This window comes from Dama dama, chromosome 30 (genome assembly GCF_033118175.1).
Source record: "Dama dama isolate Ldn47 chromosome 30, ASM3311817v1, whole genome shotgun sequence".
NCBI lineage: Eukaryota > Metazoa > Chordata > Mammalia > Artiodactyla > Cervidae > Dama > Dama dama.
Window position 1 is genome coordinate 88,148,519 of NC_083710.1, and position 17,388 is coordinate 88,165,906.

The window sequence follows — 17,388 nt, forward strand, 5'->3', positions numbered from 1 at the left end:
TCTCCCTCGGGGCAGCGCTTCGTCTGCTGAATCTGAACTTCCGTCTAGGTTGGACTTTCCTAACGTGTCTTCCCTGGTGGCTCAGTCGGTAAACACTCCGCCTGCAATGCGGGAGACCCAGGTTCCATCTGGGTGGGGAAGATCCCCTGGAGGAGGGAACGGCTCCCTACCCGTGTTCTACCCTGGAAAGTCCCATGGACAGAGGGGCCTGGTGGGCTGCAGTCCGCGGGGTCGCAGAGCCGGACACGGCTGAGTGACCCACACCACCACACTCCCTGACGGTAAGACCTGATCATCAGCCGCCCCTTCAGTTTCCGGTGGCGGGGGTCGCCCCCCACCGCCCCCTCCCCTCAGGCAGACCCTGGCTGCGCCCCTCCCGTCCTGAAGGCCAAAGGCCCCCTGTCCCCTGCAGCCGTGTATGCGGTCCTCTCCGCTAAGGCTCCCCGTTCCATGTGCAGGCACGTTATGGGGAGCTGCCCCCCGCGCTCCCCAGCCTTGCTGTCTGCTGTGGCCCCTCTTCCACAGCCCAATCGCACGTGGGGACCCTACCCCCCCCCGCCCCGGCTTGAGGCTCGTGTGCCCACTTCTGACGCAGCTCCGGCCTGGCCAAGCACCCCTCCTTCCTGAAGGCTCGCTCCCCGCGTCCAGTCAGCCGGCTCTCCGCGCTCCTCCGGCAGTCTGCCCACGTCTTCTCTGCTCGGGTCCCGGTCCTCCGGCATCCTTCACACAGAGACGTCTCCCTGTCTTCTCTCCCCACACACCTCTCTGGCTGAGGTCACCCTTCCCACTACCGCCAGCTAAGCGCGTCTCAAGCTCCACCTTACTAGGTCTTGCCGAGGCTCGGACCCAAAGCCCTGAGCCTGCACCGGCAGCTGGTACCCTTCGTGCCCGTGTGACGGGTTACCCGGGCCCCCCTGGAAGCGCCTGTGGCCCCAAGCCCCGCCAGTTGCTCACGGGACCTGATTTGGAAATCATCTTCGGAGAGAGCCAGGCTAGCCTGAGCCCAGACCTCTGTGTTCTTACAAAAAGCGGAGAGTTGGACATGGAGGCAGCTGCCTCCCAGGGAGAACGCCCGTGAGGGTGAGGGCGGGGGTCTGGAACAGGGCCTCCCCTGCCCACAAGGGACCAGCCCTCGGGCACCTTCCTGTCAAGACATCTGGGCTGCAGAATCCTTCCGTTGTCTGAGCCTCCAGTTTGCTGCACTTTGTTACATTATATATAACATACGTAACATCTTTCAGGGAGCCAAGGGCCCTTGAAGTCTGTTCCAGGCGTTAACCAATAAAATCCTCACCAGCTGGTGAAGCAGAGGCCGTTTCCCCATTTCTCAGCTGGGAAGACTGAGGCTGTGGAGGAAGCCCCAGGCTGCACGGGTCCCCAGAGCCTGCGGTACAGCCTTTCTGCTCCCCTCTGACCCACCAGACCACCCTGTCCAGGGGATAAAGGAAGAGTCCGTGCAAAAAGGTCAACAGCCAGCGCACCAAACCACACACATCAGGCTAAGACACCAGGGAGAATTTGTAAATCTTGGTTCCAGTGGGAAGCCGTAACACCCCCTCTCAGAATCTGACCAGTTAAGAAGGAAATAAACAGACATTCAAGATGCAAATAGGAAACAAATAAAAAGATGCAAATAGGAATCAGGGAGTGTGTGTGCGTAAGACACTCTCTTCTTGTGAAAACAGAAATTTCCTAATTTCTTTGATGTCAAAGGACTTTTCCATAAATTGCGAAAAATAGAGTTCTTACAGACCACACTAATCTGGAAATTAATAATAAAAAGCCAAAGCAATTATCTACTTGGAAATTTGAAAAAAAAAATTTTGATTATAGTTCCCTGTGTATGTAGGACCTTGTTTATCCATCTTATATATGATAGCTTATATCTGTGAACCCCAAACTCCAAATACTTCGCTCCCTTACCTCTCCTCTGCCTTGACAACCATAAGTCTGTTCTCTACGCGTGTGAGTCTGAGAAACACTTTAAAAAGTGATTCCCAGATCAAAAGGCAAATAACTTATAAGTGACTAGTTATATAGATCTGTGAGGTGAGTACATGCGTGTGTGCTTAGCCGCTTCAGCTGTGTCTGACTTTTTGCGACCCGATGGACCGTAGCCCACCAGGCTCCTCTGCCCCTGGAATTCTCCAGGCAAGAATGCTGCAGTGGGTTGCCACGCCCTCCTCCAGGGGATCTTCCCGACCCAGGGATTGAACCCAGGTCTCCCGCACTGCAGGCGGATTCTTTACCATCCGAGCCACAAGGGAAGCCAAGGAACATTGGAGTGGGAGCCTATCCCTTCTCCAGGGGATCTGCCCGACCCAGGGATCGAACCTGGGTCTCCATCATTGCAGGTGGATTCTTTACCAGCTGAGCCACCAGGGAAACCTCAAGGTGAGTATATTGCATCTTAAAACCTTTAAGATGAAGCTAATGTCATAAACAGAGAAGATTTTGTAGCTTTATCCATAATTTCACTGTTGAGCAGGAAAGTTTGAAATGAACAAGTTAAGCATTCATTATAAGAAACCAGAAAAAGAACGAACAAAAGAGGCTAAGAAGGATAAAATTAAGAGTGATAAAATTGATAGAGTGTCAAAAATCCCTGAACTAATAAAAATACCTAAACCTGGCTATTTAAAAATATATATATTAGGAAAGAGAAGTTCCTGGCAAGCCTGACTTTTAGGAAAACTGAGAGGGAACACACACAATCCAGTCGAGAAATGTGCGCAGAGAGGCGAGAGATGAAGAGAGCTGTAATCTCTGTCTGGCTACCTTTCTGTCAATGTGGATGAAATTAATGACTCTGTGGAGACTCACCCTCGGGGTGGGAGTGAGCCTGGGTGGGTAGCCTGATCACCCTGTGATCCCGTGAAGAGCAGAGCAAAGACTCTCCGTCAGATAAGGGTGAAGAGCTGCCAAAGCCAGCCCGTTTCTCAGGTGACTTTACCAGATATCCAGGGAACACTCACACCGTCCCTGCTTACACAAACTGTTCCAGAACAGAGGAGAATGGGGCACCAATCACTTATAAAACCTTCACAAACAGCCTAACAAAGATCCCCGCCACCCCCACACCGTAGGAACTGCCCTTCCTCCAGACAAGCACACACACCACGGGAATGGTGAGCAGGCTGGACCCAGCTGTGACACGCTCAGCACATACTGGTCCAGAGCACGCAGGCTGCTTTCTCACTGAGCGACCCCCCAACGCCACTCAGCACACCCCACCTTCGAGAGCAGTCCTGGGATCTGATCACCGCATGCCCAACGCGTATCTGGTGACCTCATGTTTCCTAATCACAAGGCGGGTGTCAAGAGAACTTAAAGACTATAAGAAGAGTATCTTCCGGAAAGCAGCAACAAATATCTCAACTGAGGAGACTCTGATGGTGCGAGAAGCCCGTTTATGTAACATCACCGCAGACGTTTCAATCAAAGCCGCAAAGCAAGAGAGCTGAGGATAAGAATATTGTCAGAGAAAAGTATTAGACCAAGGGAATTCAGCAAGATGACTGGACATGGGACAAATTTATGCAAAAAAACTTTCATATTGACATTATTGTTAGAAAATGAACTGGAAGAAATCCCATTTGTAACGGCAGCCAAAAGCAAGAAACATCCAAGAAGAAGTATAGCGAGTGTCTACGGGACGCAGTTTGTGTGTGTGGGCGTTAGTCGCTCAGCCGCGTCTGACTCCGTAGTTTACATACTCAGGAATAACCAGCATCACCGCAGAGCCAGGCTGGAGCGACACGTGCTGAATGGGACGACAGTCACGTGCAAAGGCCCGTTCTTTTTCAGTTAACACAGAGATGCAATGCAGCTGGTCACTAAATTCTCATGTACGGCAGGAGAAGTAAGCGCATAAGAGGATCGAGAACAGAAACGGTGACGAATAGAGAGGAAACAGTGTAAAGAGGCGTGAACACCGTCTAATGGCCAGAGAGCAGGACAGAACCCGGGTGCCCTTCCAAGCGCCGGAACTTACTCTCGGACAAAGGTCACGTCGCAAACCCGCGTGAAAGGACGCTACTCCGTCAGTGTCTGTGGCATGGTGCCTGGATACGTAGGAGAAAACAGACGTTGATGCTGGTCTCATCCCATATGCAAAAATAAATTTCAACTGGATTAAGAGCAACTGTAAGGAGACCCAACCAGTCCATCCTGAAGGAGATCAGCCCTGGGTTGTTCACTGGAAGGACTGATGCTGAAGCTGAAACTCCAATACTTTGGCCACCTCATGCGAAGAGTTGACTCACTGGGAAAGACCCTGATGATGGGAGGGAATGGGGGCAGGAGGAGAAGGGGACGACAGAGGAGGAGATGGCTGGATGGCATCACTGACTCAGTGGACATGAGTTTGAGTAAACTCCAGGAGCTGGTGATGGACAGGGAGGCCTGGTGTGCTGTGATTCATGGGGTCGCAAAGAGTCAGACACGACTGAGTGACTGAAGTGAACTGAAGAACAACATAGAAAAACAAGATCATAAAAGCATTAAAGGAACACACAGCGCAGTATTATTGGAATCCTGTGGCTGGGAAAGCAATTTTATCTAAGAAGTTAAATTCAAACAGGAGGACAAATTTGGCAAAAACCTTCTATAGTTTAAAGACAGCAGAACAAAGTTAAAAAACAAGAGATAGAAGGGCCAAAATGTGCCATACATAGAAGATTGATACAAAAGCTGATATAAATCAATAAAAACGGCAATCCAGTAGAAACGTACATAGAGCATACAAGTCACAGAAAAAGTAATTTAGATGACCGATACGCTTATAAAAGGATTGTTACTGAGATCTCTCTGTATTGAAACTGGCTTCGAACTATGGCCAAGTCCTTGTTTAAATTCAGTTGAAAATGTTTTGTCCCAGAGAAACATACTGAAGCTTTAAGACACGGATTCTGGGGACCCTGAGACAGAAGCAGCTTATGGTCTGGGGCTGCTCCAGCTGCCCCCTGACCGGGGTCCATGACTCCTCATTTTCACATTTGATCAAGTCTGACAGGCGCTAGAGACAGTTCCTGTTTTGTCTCTTAAATTTGCATATCTTTATTCATTATGCAGACTGATCGGCAGAGCTGTCTCGTCACTTTGCGGGAGCACTCCTGAATTTGGCAGATATATTCTGTCGCACTCCATAAATAAGTTTCTGAGACGAGTTTGTGTGCTTCACATTCAGAAATTAAAGGCGGGGCAGGAGGGCTTGGGTGATGACTTGCATGTGGCAGCGTGTGTAACTCAGGCAAATCTACACTCCACCGAAGCTGTGTTTTATTCTAACTTCTTTGCTATGTGCAGCCTCTCTCAAGGTGAAGCAACTACTCCCTTTCCAGTTTCAAAACCAGCCTCAGATACTTTAAATATCCCCATTCCGGCTTTAAAAATCCCCACCCAGTCAAGGAGCCAACTTACTCAATCTCAAGTAATTTGAATCAGATGGTGAAATTAAAGGCAGACCCGACCGTGGTGAGCATCTGGGATAAATCAGAGATGGCCATTCCCGAAGGCTTTCCGGGGAGCGCTGTTGGTTAATCAGGAGCAAGGCGCCCCGCGGCCCCCACGGAGGGTCTTGTTCTTGACTCTGTGATGCTAGAAGCAAAATTAAACTTGGCTCCGTCGGGTCCCAGACGTCCTATGAAATGCTAATTTCTCTGTCATCTCGTTCCCCATTTCTCTGTGCCAGTTTTCAGCTTTTCCAGAGAGATCTCTCCTGTGACTTGGCTGTATACATTTTTTTCATCAGACAGGTGAGCCCTCGTTATATTCAGGGAGGAAGGAGGGGCTCTCAGCCTCTTTCTAAGACGTCATTACCGGCGTCACTTAATTTTCAACCACAAACACTAACCAGGTACCTGCGGACGCTCTGGGCACAGACTGGCCTTGCTTATCTTCAGGGCCTCCTACAGTTTCCGCCAAATGACCCCTGACACCTCGGTTCCCAACCCCTCCCCTCCCCCACGAGCATTGCAGAATTTAACCCCATCTTCCTCTTTGAGGTTAAGTGGGTCATGTATACCCAGAGCCTGGAGATACTGCATCCGCAGTCCCTTCCTGGGGCCTGTGTGAGCTGCCTGGTCTTCCCTGCTCCCACCTGCACCCTGGACGGGGATGTGTGTGTGCACGCTGGGGTGCATGTGCAGTCACACCCGGATCTGCTTTGGTATCTACTGCGTTCACAGGGACGCCTCCGGATCGGCTCGGGGCCACGGTCTGGTCTAGTCTCTCTTCCCAGTCTGAGGGGCGTGGGCTTTGCTCACGTGTTCAGGGAGGGCGCCCTCAGGCGGGTGTTAGGTGTCAGGTCCCCACATGGTGGGCTTCCTGAGTGGTTCAGCGCTAAAGCATCTGCCTGCCAATGCAGGAAGCGCGGGCTTGATCCCTGGGTCGGGACGATCCCCTGGAGGAGGGCATGGCAACCCACTCCAGTGTTCTTGCCTGGAGAATCCCATGGACGGAGGAGCCTGGCGGGCTACAGTCCGTGGGGTCACAGAGTCAGACACGACTGAAGCGACTTAGCACACTTAGACTTAGGCACTCCAGAGAGGATAAAGCACGTTCATCAAAGTGAGCGCTTCAGTTCACGTCCAGTAGAAACCATTCGGATAAATGAACTTTGCAGCAACTCCTGTGACAGTGCCTTTCCTGCCTGATCCCCTGAGGGGTGAGGGGGGTCGGCCTCCAGGCTCCCTGACTGTGACCCACTAACGCTCCATCCGCCACCCCCGTGAGCACGCCTCTCAGCCCGGTTTCCTGCGGCTCAGGGGGCCCCTCTCTCCCGCGTCCCCTCCCTCTTCCTGCTGCTGCTCTCGGCTGGAGCCTGGGGGGCCGACTGCTGACCCCCCCCATCCCAGGAAGCCCCCGAGAAACGCTGGGAGGGGTCAGGAAGGCCGCCGTCTGTCAGGGGCCTCCCGGATCCCGGTCAAATGGGAGACTGGCTCACATCACCACCGTGTGCGGCGTCTGCGCCTGGGGTCAAGGCAGAGACTCCACCTGGGGCTGGGAACGGCTTGTCTGCGGGGCGGGCTGGCGGCTCGGAGGGCCTTTCCTGTTTCTGGAAGGTTGGTGGGGAACACAGGTGAGCAGGGCCTCCTGGGCTTGTCAGCCAGGGCCCGTGAGGGCGCAAATAGCTGGTTGCTTTGAGAAGAGAGGCAGGCAGAGAAGGTTCGGGAGGAGTGAGGAGTCAGCTGCACGCGCCTGCAGCACGGCCTGGCCAGGCTCTCCCGGTCCCCCTAGCCGGGCGCGCTCTCGTCACGTGTCCCGCCGCTGGGAGAAGCTGCTGCCTCCAACAAGGCTGAGGCTCCTCTGCCTCGCAAGCTGCGCGTGTCCCTGCAGCCAGCCTCCACCAGCCCGAGCCGGCACGTCCCCTGAGGGGACCCCTCCTTCCACGTCAACCCCGAGAGTCCTGAGCTCTGCCGTCCTGAGACCCGGCTGCCCGCGGAAGGCCGTGGGGCACGGGGCCATCGCTGGCACGTGGATCAGAGCTTTGTCCTCTTCCGGGACCTCACCCTCATCTCCCACTGCAGCAGCGGCCACGGCTGCAATCCCAGCCCCGGGCGTCGCCGGCTCCGGGCAGACGGTCGGTCTCTGGGGGTGAAAGCTGCCCTGTGCTGTCGGGGCCCTTCACGTCCTCTCCTTTTCCAGAGTTCCAAGCGCCGGGAATACAGAATCGTGTCATTGTTGTGAGCTGGAGAGTTAATGTCGTTTGATGTCTGGGCCCATGTTGTTTTGCTGGCAAAATCAGCTCAGGCTATTCTGAGTTACAGGAAGTGTCAGGAAAGCCCTAAAGCAGGGCATGAGACGATTCTTTTAGCAGGAGGGGGCGGGACCAGCTCGCTGAGAAGTCTGCTGCGATTTTTGTAGCTGTTTCTGAAAACACTGGAGATGAATTCACTGGTGACAGCGCTGTGGCGGTGGTCAACGGTGAAACAGAAAAACCTAAATTTTTTCCAGCTTTCCAGCTGCACGGGAGTCTTGACGTTGAGGGAGGTGCCGGGGAAGGGGTGGTAGGTAGAAAGCTTGGGCAGTGGGCTTAGGATAACCCAGTCAAGTTGTTCTAATCTGATCTCTTATTTTATCCTTAGAACATTTTAATGTCTTTGTCTCAGATCTTCCTAAACAAACAAAAAAACCCACAACAGCAATGAAATGAAAAGGCGGCTGTCTCCTTCGCCTGCTCCCCCGTCGCCCCCAGCCCTCCGGCCCTCCGGTGTTGCTGGGAGGGGGTGGACGCCCCTCCCGGCCCCGAGGTCCACTCCTCTCCTGCACGTGCGCGTGTCTCCACCAGCGGCTCGCAGGGTGGGTCTGCACCTTTAAACGTGCACGCACGCACCTGCGCTGTAGGCGCCACCCTGCACTGCTCCCTGCCGTCCAGGTCACGCCTTTCGGTCCCCGCGACCCCCGGGAAGCCCCGGCTCGTGTCCACGGATGGCCATGCAGGGTCACGGTTCACGGTCACAGCGGTCCGTGAGTCCAGCTGCCACGGCTGGACGCATAGGTCGCCTCTGATTGTTCGCTCTTACGATGAACATCCTTGGATGTGTCGGGGTCACACAGTGTCTGAGACGGTCCAGGGGCTTCTAGGGAGACGGCAGCGGGGCCGAGGAGCCTGGGGGCCGCCCTCTCGCGCGCTCCCTTGCGCCGCCGTGAGCTCCCTGCGCGGAGGGCCTCGTTTCTCCCCTGCCTGCTCCGCCCTGCGGCCTTAGCGGAAGTGACGGCCCCTTGGACTCCGCGGCCAATGCCTCTGCCGCCCTCCACCTCTGCGGCCCGACGGGTCACTGGAGCACACGTGGAGAGCCTTCTCCGGGACCCCGGACGCTCGGCGCTGGGCGCTCTCACCCCGCCTGGCCCACGCAGTCTCGCCCCCTCCGCAATCCCTCCCTCCTGGCCGAGGCTGCCCGGGTCACCCTGGCCCTTCACTCTGCTCGTGGTTGCTGTCATCTCATCTCCCTCCCCCGGGGCCCTTGCCTAGCCGCATACCCCACATTTAAAGGCAAATTCCTAGGCGGCTTATGGTTTTGATGTTACTGTTAAGTGCATTTCTTTATTTCATTTTCCAGCTGCTTGCCACTGGTATTTAACACAAGGGCCGATAAGGCTCTTCAGATCAAACACAGAACCAGTGACAGTTCGGCATGAAGTTGATTTTGGTGAGTTAAGCAGAGGAAAATCTGAGCGTATTCCTAGTCAGTGTGAAAATGACGCCCACATTAAAAAAAAAAAGTATTAATGAGAACATTCGTTTTCTTCTTAAAAGTCCTAATTTAAACATTTCTTCCCCATCTATATTATTCTGAAGCCGATTCCAGGCAAAATAGAATTCCAGTGTAACAATTCAGTGTCATGGCTTTGAACCACGATGTATCAATCACCCAGGGAAGTGAGGAGGCTGCCCAGGCAGAGCTTCTATGAAGCATTCTCACCCCCAAGAAACAGTCGAATTCTGTGCAATTCCAGGACAAACCAGATGTCCTGATCTTTAGCAGATTTTAGCAGATTCAGTTAATGCTTTCCAGTAACTGTCATTAGCGGTTCACCATGAAGTCTTTGAGATTCTCTAAGACACAGTCCGCAGAGGGAATGAGCGAATGGCATTAAGTTTCCCCTCTCTTGCAACTCGGCCATCCTGGTGACTTCAGGATCAGTCCCTTGAAACGGCTTCCGAGGGCACCTGGGCTCGGGCGTGATGACAGGTGCCAGCCCGGGAGAAGGTGGCAGGGACTCGGCATGCAGTGACTTCTGGGACACTTCCGAACAGTGGCCCAGGGCGCTTTTTCCTAACGTACAGAGAGGACTGAACGTTTTAAATGACACACCAGGTATGCCAGAATGGCTGTTCTGTTGCCACTTGTTAACTAAGATTTCTGTATTTAAAAGGCTTCCATGTATTAATATGTGCTGGCTCAAAGAAGCTGAGGAAGCTATGGCTGTGGTTCTTTGTGAAAAGAAGCCTGCAGGGACAGTACTGTCAGCTGACAGCAATTCATAACGCCCCCTACCCTCCTCCCAAGAGAGACCCAGTGTCTCCCAGGAGAGCGCCAGTGTGCCTGTAGACGGAAAGCAGGGACAAACCGGAGGTGGTAACAGGTTTCCAACGGGCGTGCCCGACGGGCAATCAGAAGAGGGAACCACAGCTCACCAGCAGGACCAAGCCAACAGCTCCCGCCACAAGCCCCACCGCCCCCACACGCGGGCAGGCACACCCAGAAGCACACTGAGTGTGAGAGTTTTTTATTCAATCTGTAAAGGACAGTTTAAAAACAAAATGTTAGTGACACTCAGAGAACACTGCTTTTGTTCATCTGACACATCTTCTATCTTCACCAATTTTTATTACAAAAATCAGAAAAGTAAAAATTCATGACAACTGTCACACAGTGTAACCACTAGTTGCCTAAACAAAAGCTAATTTCTATAAAACCATAAACTTAATGCAGCTTTATTAAGAGAGATTCAAAATTCTCTCAGTTAACTGGATACACATAGTGGTATATATTTTAAAGCAGAAAACCCCAAGAAACAAAAGCAAGGAAAAAAGAAAGTATAGGTCGAAAGAGTCAGTTAAATATGTTGAGCTGACAGTCCCTACAAAGAGTAACTTCCACTGCATATAGAGGAAACCGTTATCTGTGGTAAAAATCCTCAAGCCCGAGTAGGAAACGTGGGTAAAAACGCATCAGCTCGGCAATCAGGCCCAGGCCGCACGCGCTGTCGGTGAAATCAGGGCGGCGACCGCCACCATTCGAGGAGGCACCGCGGCTGTCCTCAGACCACTGCGTGTTCCACAAGGAAGAGCTTCACCCCGCGGCGGGCAGCAAACTTTCCAGGAAAAGGCTTTGAAAAAGACAAACGCTCTTTTCTTCATACAAATCACTGCAAGAAATCTGTGTAAGGCTGTACCTTGCATAGGGAAAGAGTTGTCTTCCGTCAAAAATTCTACAGGGAAGAGGAAAAGCAAGCTCTTCAAAATGATACCCACGTGCCAAGGGGCGGGTTTACCAGGCACCTCACTCACTGTCTCCGATTCTTCATCAGATAAAATTTAATTTGACAGAAGGTAAAACAGCAACTTATGGTGACGTTATTCAAAAGAGAATATCGAGACTGGCAGCAGAAAACGTGAGTTCCAAAAGCGCGTCCTGAAAGAGGCCCCCGGTCCGGCGGAGAGACAGCCGTGCGCTGAGTGAGCCCTGCGGCACTCGCGTTAGGACTCGGCCTGCCGCACGGAGCGCGCTTTTCCGGAAAGCGCCGTCGGGCGGGGCGCCGCGGCGGAGGCCCGCGCCCTAGGAGCCGTGGGACAGGTGCGCGGCGCCCAGCACGGCGCTGTGGTAGCCCTGCTCCACGCTGACGGAGCTGGCGTGCTCCACCACGCTGCTGAGCTCGGGGATGCTCTCGGCCGTGTCCCCGAAGCCGTGGTAGTGTCCGTACTGCAGACTCTCCTCCGCCCAGGACGGCCTGCTGGCCACGCAGCTGCTCGGGCTCCCGTTGAGGTGCAGAGAGCCGCACGTCTCCGGGCCGACGCGCGCGCTCGTTTCCGGCTCCTCAGGCCCGGGAACGCCGGGGGCGCCCTGGCTGCTCCGGAAAGGCGGCCCGGGAACAGGGCCAGTGCCGACTCCGCCAAGTCCTGCCGCGCACTGGCCACGCCTGCTGTCCATCCCACCGGGCTGGGCCGTGGAGGGGAAGTCCAAGTGTCCATTGGCGACACATCCATTTGTCAGTGTATTCGATACGGAGCTACTGTTTTTCATATCTGCATTAAGAAATACACCTGTCACCAAAATTCAGAACCAGAAGGGAGGAGAGACTATAAAACGCTTCCTTGCTGCTACTGTTTTACAGGATTTATTTAGCTTCTTTTCTTTACACAAACCAGTTTCTTTTGCAAGGCAAAAAAACTGTGCGTAAGTGATTTAAAAATAAAATGTAACCAGTTGCATTTGCCTGGTAAGATAGGAAACACTCAGAAATTTCACTAGTGTAGGGGAACCAAATGGAAAAAAACCAGCTGACAAATATGCCACGTGAAAAATACCAATAGCATTGAACTGTTCTCAGTTTAAGACTAGGTTTGGAGAGCAGTTTTAAAAATCATGACCCTCGAAAAAGTCCGTCAGAAATGAACGTTTAAGTGTTCCCAACAAAGGGTTAAAAAAACAGAAAACTTCAAGCTTTTTTTTTTTTTAAGAAAAAAAAAAAGAACAGCAAAGCAATTGATGAAGCGTGTGAATTAAGGAAGCTCCCAGGATGACGTTGACAGCGTCACCGGAGCTCCTCACCGTGCCTCCTCCAAGGCGGGGGAGCCCACAGGAGTGGGAGCGGGGCTGTGGCTCCTTAGCAACACCCGGATCACACAGCATTTCTGCAAGATGCCAGAGCAGCACGGGCAGACCGCAGAAGACCACGAACCCCAAGATCCCATGCGTGCAGTCCCGAGTCACGAGCACGTCCTGAAGTGTCCTCTGGGTTCAGCAATTACAGTGACTATGGTGTCCAAGGATCCACTGTCAAAACCCATAATCTGCATATACAGACATCCGTTAAGAAGGGATGTCTTATGGGAAAAAAAAGTCAGTCACAAAACATTTGGCCACATGGGAACAGGCAATGACAAGGTATTTTTCTGTATAACAAAACTCGAGGATTAATTCACATTCACAGGAATTCACACAACAGTACAGAAACGATCTAAGATTATGACTTGCTTGATGATGTTCAATTTTACCCCAGTGTCCTGCACTATTAAAGCAAGGCATGACATTAACTACAGAAGCACGGACTCTGTCACCTTCAGAGTGAGGACAGATTGCTGTGTGTCCCCTGACCTTATCACAGCCCCCACACCGTTACCCCGCCCCCTGCATTTGCACTCAGATAGGTTTCTGTGTGTCCCGCAAGTTTTCCTGATGATGGAAAATCATGGCTCATTCAATGAACAAAAACATCTAAATGTGTCACTAATTTTCAATTTTCTGGCAGTTTAAGTGATAGTTTAAGAAGTTCTATAAATTCTTCAGAAGATTGTGGATTATTTCTTTTCAAATTATTATGACGCTTTTCTATTTAGTTAAACTCAAGGCTGGAGAACAAGTCTTTCAAAAACTAAACATGAGGTAAAATTAAAAATAACACAAGCTATTCCCAGAGGAGTATTTGTTTTTTCAAAAACCAGAAGCTTTCCCTGGGTAATAAAACTCATGGGTAGGATGGTGACCTTGATAGTTATTAAGACAACCATGCCACTGCTAACAGAGATGGAAGTTGTATTTTCAGGGGACTGGGCCTCAGGAATCCGGGTTAACTAGGCTGGTGTTGTTTCGTTTAATGTTCTCTGTGTGTGCACTGTTCTCTGCTGCCCAGTTAGAGTACACCAGTTCCATTATGCAACCTCAAAACCAAGGTTAGCGGAACCTAACATCATTATGGAACATCTAGTAAAACTGAGTGTGAAAACGGCAAGCATCCCAAAGACAGGCTGAGACTAACGCCGCTGGGCCAGACCTGCCTGCTGACGGCCTCTGGTACCGCTGGCCTGGGACCCCGCAAACTCTGCTCCAGTCTGCCTCCCAGGACTCGCCCCTCCCCCCTGTCCACCCACTGCAGGTAATCTCTAGCAATTTAATTTTGTTTATTGAAAGTGTTATAAATGAAATGATGAAAAATATGGAGAATGCTTACTTGATACCCATTACATGGGATGAGCTGAGTTTAAATAATGGCCTGTTCAACGTCAGGTTCAAGTGTGGCATTAAATTTAACTTCAAAACCCAGGGAAATAAAATGTTTGAAGATCAAAGAGTGATTACTTCTGTCTTTTTAAAAGCATGTAGGAATGCCATTTTTTCTTTAAAGCTGGCTTTGAGTTTTGTTCTTTATCTTTAGCCAAGATTTTTAAATGTATTTTTCAATCAGAACTTCCCTTGGAAAATCTACCCACTTCATTTAATTACCCGGCAAAATGGTGACTCTACCCGTAACAGTTCTGTAGCTTCTAAAAAGATGCACACATTTTCATTATATGAACAAATATGATTTTTTCATGTACCCCTGGGAAACAAAATGTATAATCTTTTATCTCAAGTAAAGAATTTAGCATACAGACATAATAATAAAACTGTAAAAAAAAAAACAGTATCTATTTCCAAATGCATTAAAACATTAGGAGAATGGCTGAAATGTTTTCATGCTCATCTAAATAAAAGAATGATAGAAAAAAGCATTAACTAAATGGCTAAATGTTTACTCTAAATACTAACAGGAACAGAGCCCTTACCTTTTAAAAACCAAAAGTGACTATCAACTGTTTTAATATACTAAGGATTTTAGTGAAAAATGTGTTTTGTGCTGATATGGTCCTCAGCATTTTAGTAGATTCAGAGTGAATGTCACACAAACCAAAGCAACCAGGAGGGTTGAGTGGAAGATTCCACACTGGCCTGACTGGTTACAGGTCAAAACCATGACATCGGCTAGTTCTCAGTGTTTACAGCCAGCCATTCCTTTCGCTGTTTATCCCTTTGAAACTACTAGCAATAGCTATTTGTTTGATAAATTCACCCCAAGGTCCTGTATCAGAAAATGAAAAATGTTAAACCTCACTAAAATCAAACAAGGCACATTAAGCAAAAGCCTCAAATCAAAATTGCACTTATATTTTTCATATCCATAAAATGCACCAAAACACTTAATTCTTGTATCTACAAACTTGTCCAAATCATAGCATAACATTTGTTAAAACGCTGGACAAAGTGCAAAAATTGTCTGAGCCAACTCATGTTAGAAATAACACGCATACTGGTTCTTGCAACGACAGGGGGTCTGCATTGCCGAAACAGTATAGATTTCTATTTCTTTTGGTCCAACGGAACCACCCTCCGGCAGTTTGGTGTCTTCGACCGTTGGACCGTGGCTGCGGCTAACGGGAAACTGTCCGCCCCCACCTGTGACAAGGTCTCTGTCCACGTGCATCTTGTCGGGGTCGTCTTCCGCCTCACCACTCGCAAGCGGCATGGACTCATCCAGACTGTGGGCTGCACAGAAAACAGACAAGTTTAGGTTCCTTGCACCTACGCAGAGAACTTCAAGACAGATGCGTCTCACTCCTTGTTGTCAGAGCACTGGATGCTCCCAAACTGTCAAATGGCTTAATAATCTATGGATCACCAATGACTTTGGCACACTACCAAGAAACTTACTTTCCCACAACAGAGAGTAATTTCTGAAACGTGCAGCTTTGATGAAATCATGGCAATTCAGACACCTACTTGAGATTTACTTGCTGGTGTAAATTCTCATTTAGGCTGGTATTTGGGCAACATAAAGCAGTTATGTAACTTGAAGTTACATAAGTATTTCTAAATACTTTTAAAGATTCAGGACACTCTGTTACACACACACCCCCAAATGTTCCTTCAGTTTTCATAAAGAAATGATAATTCTTGAGTAACAAAAAACCATTACAATGATCCTCAAATTAAAAAATCAGTGATTTCATTAATAGAAAACAAAGTAAATCCCAAGATCAAGACAAGCTCATCCGATACGGGCTGAGAGCAGCTCTGGCCCTGTGCCCCAAAATGTGACGCAACTGGAAACACCCAGTAAGCTTCTGGGCTCCAGGACGTCACACGCCTCAGGGCACGCCCACGCTCACATCGTGCAGAACAGCGAGTGTGCACACTTGGTACCCCTTCCTGCGGGGGTCACACACTCTGTGTAGAGACACCTCCTGCTAACCCGGGGGCCCCTACTTCTCAGGGGCAGCCACTGCCACGCTGCGCGTGGCTCTCCAGGCTTAAGAACCAGGCATTTTTACAGCATCGGATCTGAAAGGTCACTTGCACATCTTGCCTATATTCATTTACCATGAAATGAACACATCCCAACAACTAAATTCAAAAGGATCCTTAAAGCTGAGTAACAGCTCCCTGAATGGCTGGACCACCAACAGCTCACCCACCACCCAGCTCCCCACTGCTGCCTGAGTGGGGCTCCTTTTCCATCATGAACACCGTAATTAACTACCATCCCTATAAACGCACTTTTGCATACACTTCTGCTTCTTCACCAAGATAAACTAGAATGGTTTCTGGGTCACAGCATATATACAACAAGTCAGTAAAAACACTCAGTGCTTTTTCTTACAAATAAACATTTAAAAACAGAAAGACTTGAACTTTGCAGCTTCAACTACTCCTAGAGGCACATGAATCATTTTCAATATCGGAATGAACGTTATTAGTTTCAGGGTATCCCCAAACTGCTAAGTTTTAGAGGACAGTCTTAACAAGAGAAACACAAATTCTCGATGATTAGTATGCGGAAGAAACCAACAGAATGGTGTGACTTGTGCCGATAAGAAAAAACAGAAATGTGCACAGACACGAGGCCACAGACACCCGAGAAACAGAAATGCTTTAAAACCAGACGCAACAAACTGAGGCCCTCAATGGTCTTCAGAGCTTTTCTTAATCCTCCACAGGCCCCACTGAGGTCAGTGATAGGCTAGGTTCCAGCTTCACTATCAAACAAGGTACTTTCAAGAAATCAGTGGTAGACAGACCATCTTTTCTTAAAGAAAAAAAAAAAGAGTGGGGGTGGTTGGGGGAGGGAAGTTCAGGTAGCAGCTGACAAAACCCTCCCAACCTCCGATTCTGTCTCCGCAGTGACGCGGGACCCACGGCTGATAAGCCAGACCAGGCAGTTGACTGGGAAGCAGTGTGGGCTACTGGGCAAAGCCACAGACGGCCTCGAGTGAAAGGTCAGACCTCACTGGGGACACAGCAGCTTGACGTGGCCATCCTCCCGATGCCTGGCTTTGTTCTGGAACTCAGGGCCAGTGCTCCTCAGGGAAAGGGACATCTAGGTTTCAGCTGCAACTTCAGATACCTAGCAGGTTTTAAAAAGAAAAGCGGACAGGTACCACACGCGGACCCCCTCCTCCCCAAAAAGCACGACAGAACAGCTTCACGAAAGCAGGTAAACTGTCCCTTCACGCCCCAAGCCCAGCGCCTGGAGTGTCTATTAGTGAACGAAGCCCTTTGTAGCCAGAAAGGGGACAGGCAGAGAGAGCAGGCAACACCATCAAGAACAGGTAATCGAGACTGGCAACGAAATGAAGCAGGACAGGATGGGAGACCTGCCACTAGGGGGCCAGAAGAGCTGGTGGCGGAGGGAGCCAGAGGACATTCAAAGGAAAAATGCATATAGAAAGGAGCAAGACCCAGCGCCACTTTAAAGCAGAAGCTGACCCCTTAACTAGACACCTACGCGGGGCACCAGGGTGCTCCTCCCAAGGCTCTCCTTTTGGGTGCGTCTTGTTAATGCAGTTTCTCACCAGCAGAGCAGGATAAAAATGTAACAATGAGACAGACTAAAGGCTTTCAGATT

General features: G+C 50.3%; 1 protein-coding gene across 2 annotated transcripts in view; it reads right to left on the reverse strand.

Annotated features, from left to right (window-relative positions):
* Positions 1-10,217: 10,217 nt before the first annotated feature.
* Positions 10,218-17,388, reverse strand: part of ANKRD10 (ankyrin repeat domain 10) — a 31,660-nt gene continuing 24,489 nt past the window's right edge. For both annotated transcript variants that reach the window (XM_061133280.1, XM_061133279.1), the window contains 2 exons: positions 14,940-15,029; positions 10,218-11,752 (listed from right to left, as the gene is read on the reverse strand). In XM_061133280.1, the coding sequence (XP_060989263.1) occupies positions 11,286-11,752; positions 14,940-15,029 (557 nt within the window). In that variant the 3' untranslated portion in view covers positions 10,218-11,285. The remainder of the gene's footprint in view (positions 11,753-14,939; positions 15,030-17,388) is intronic.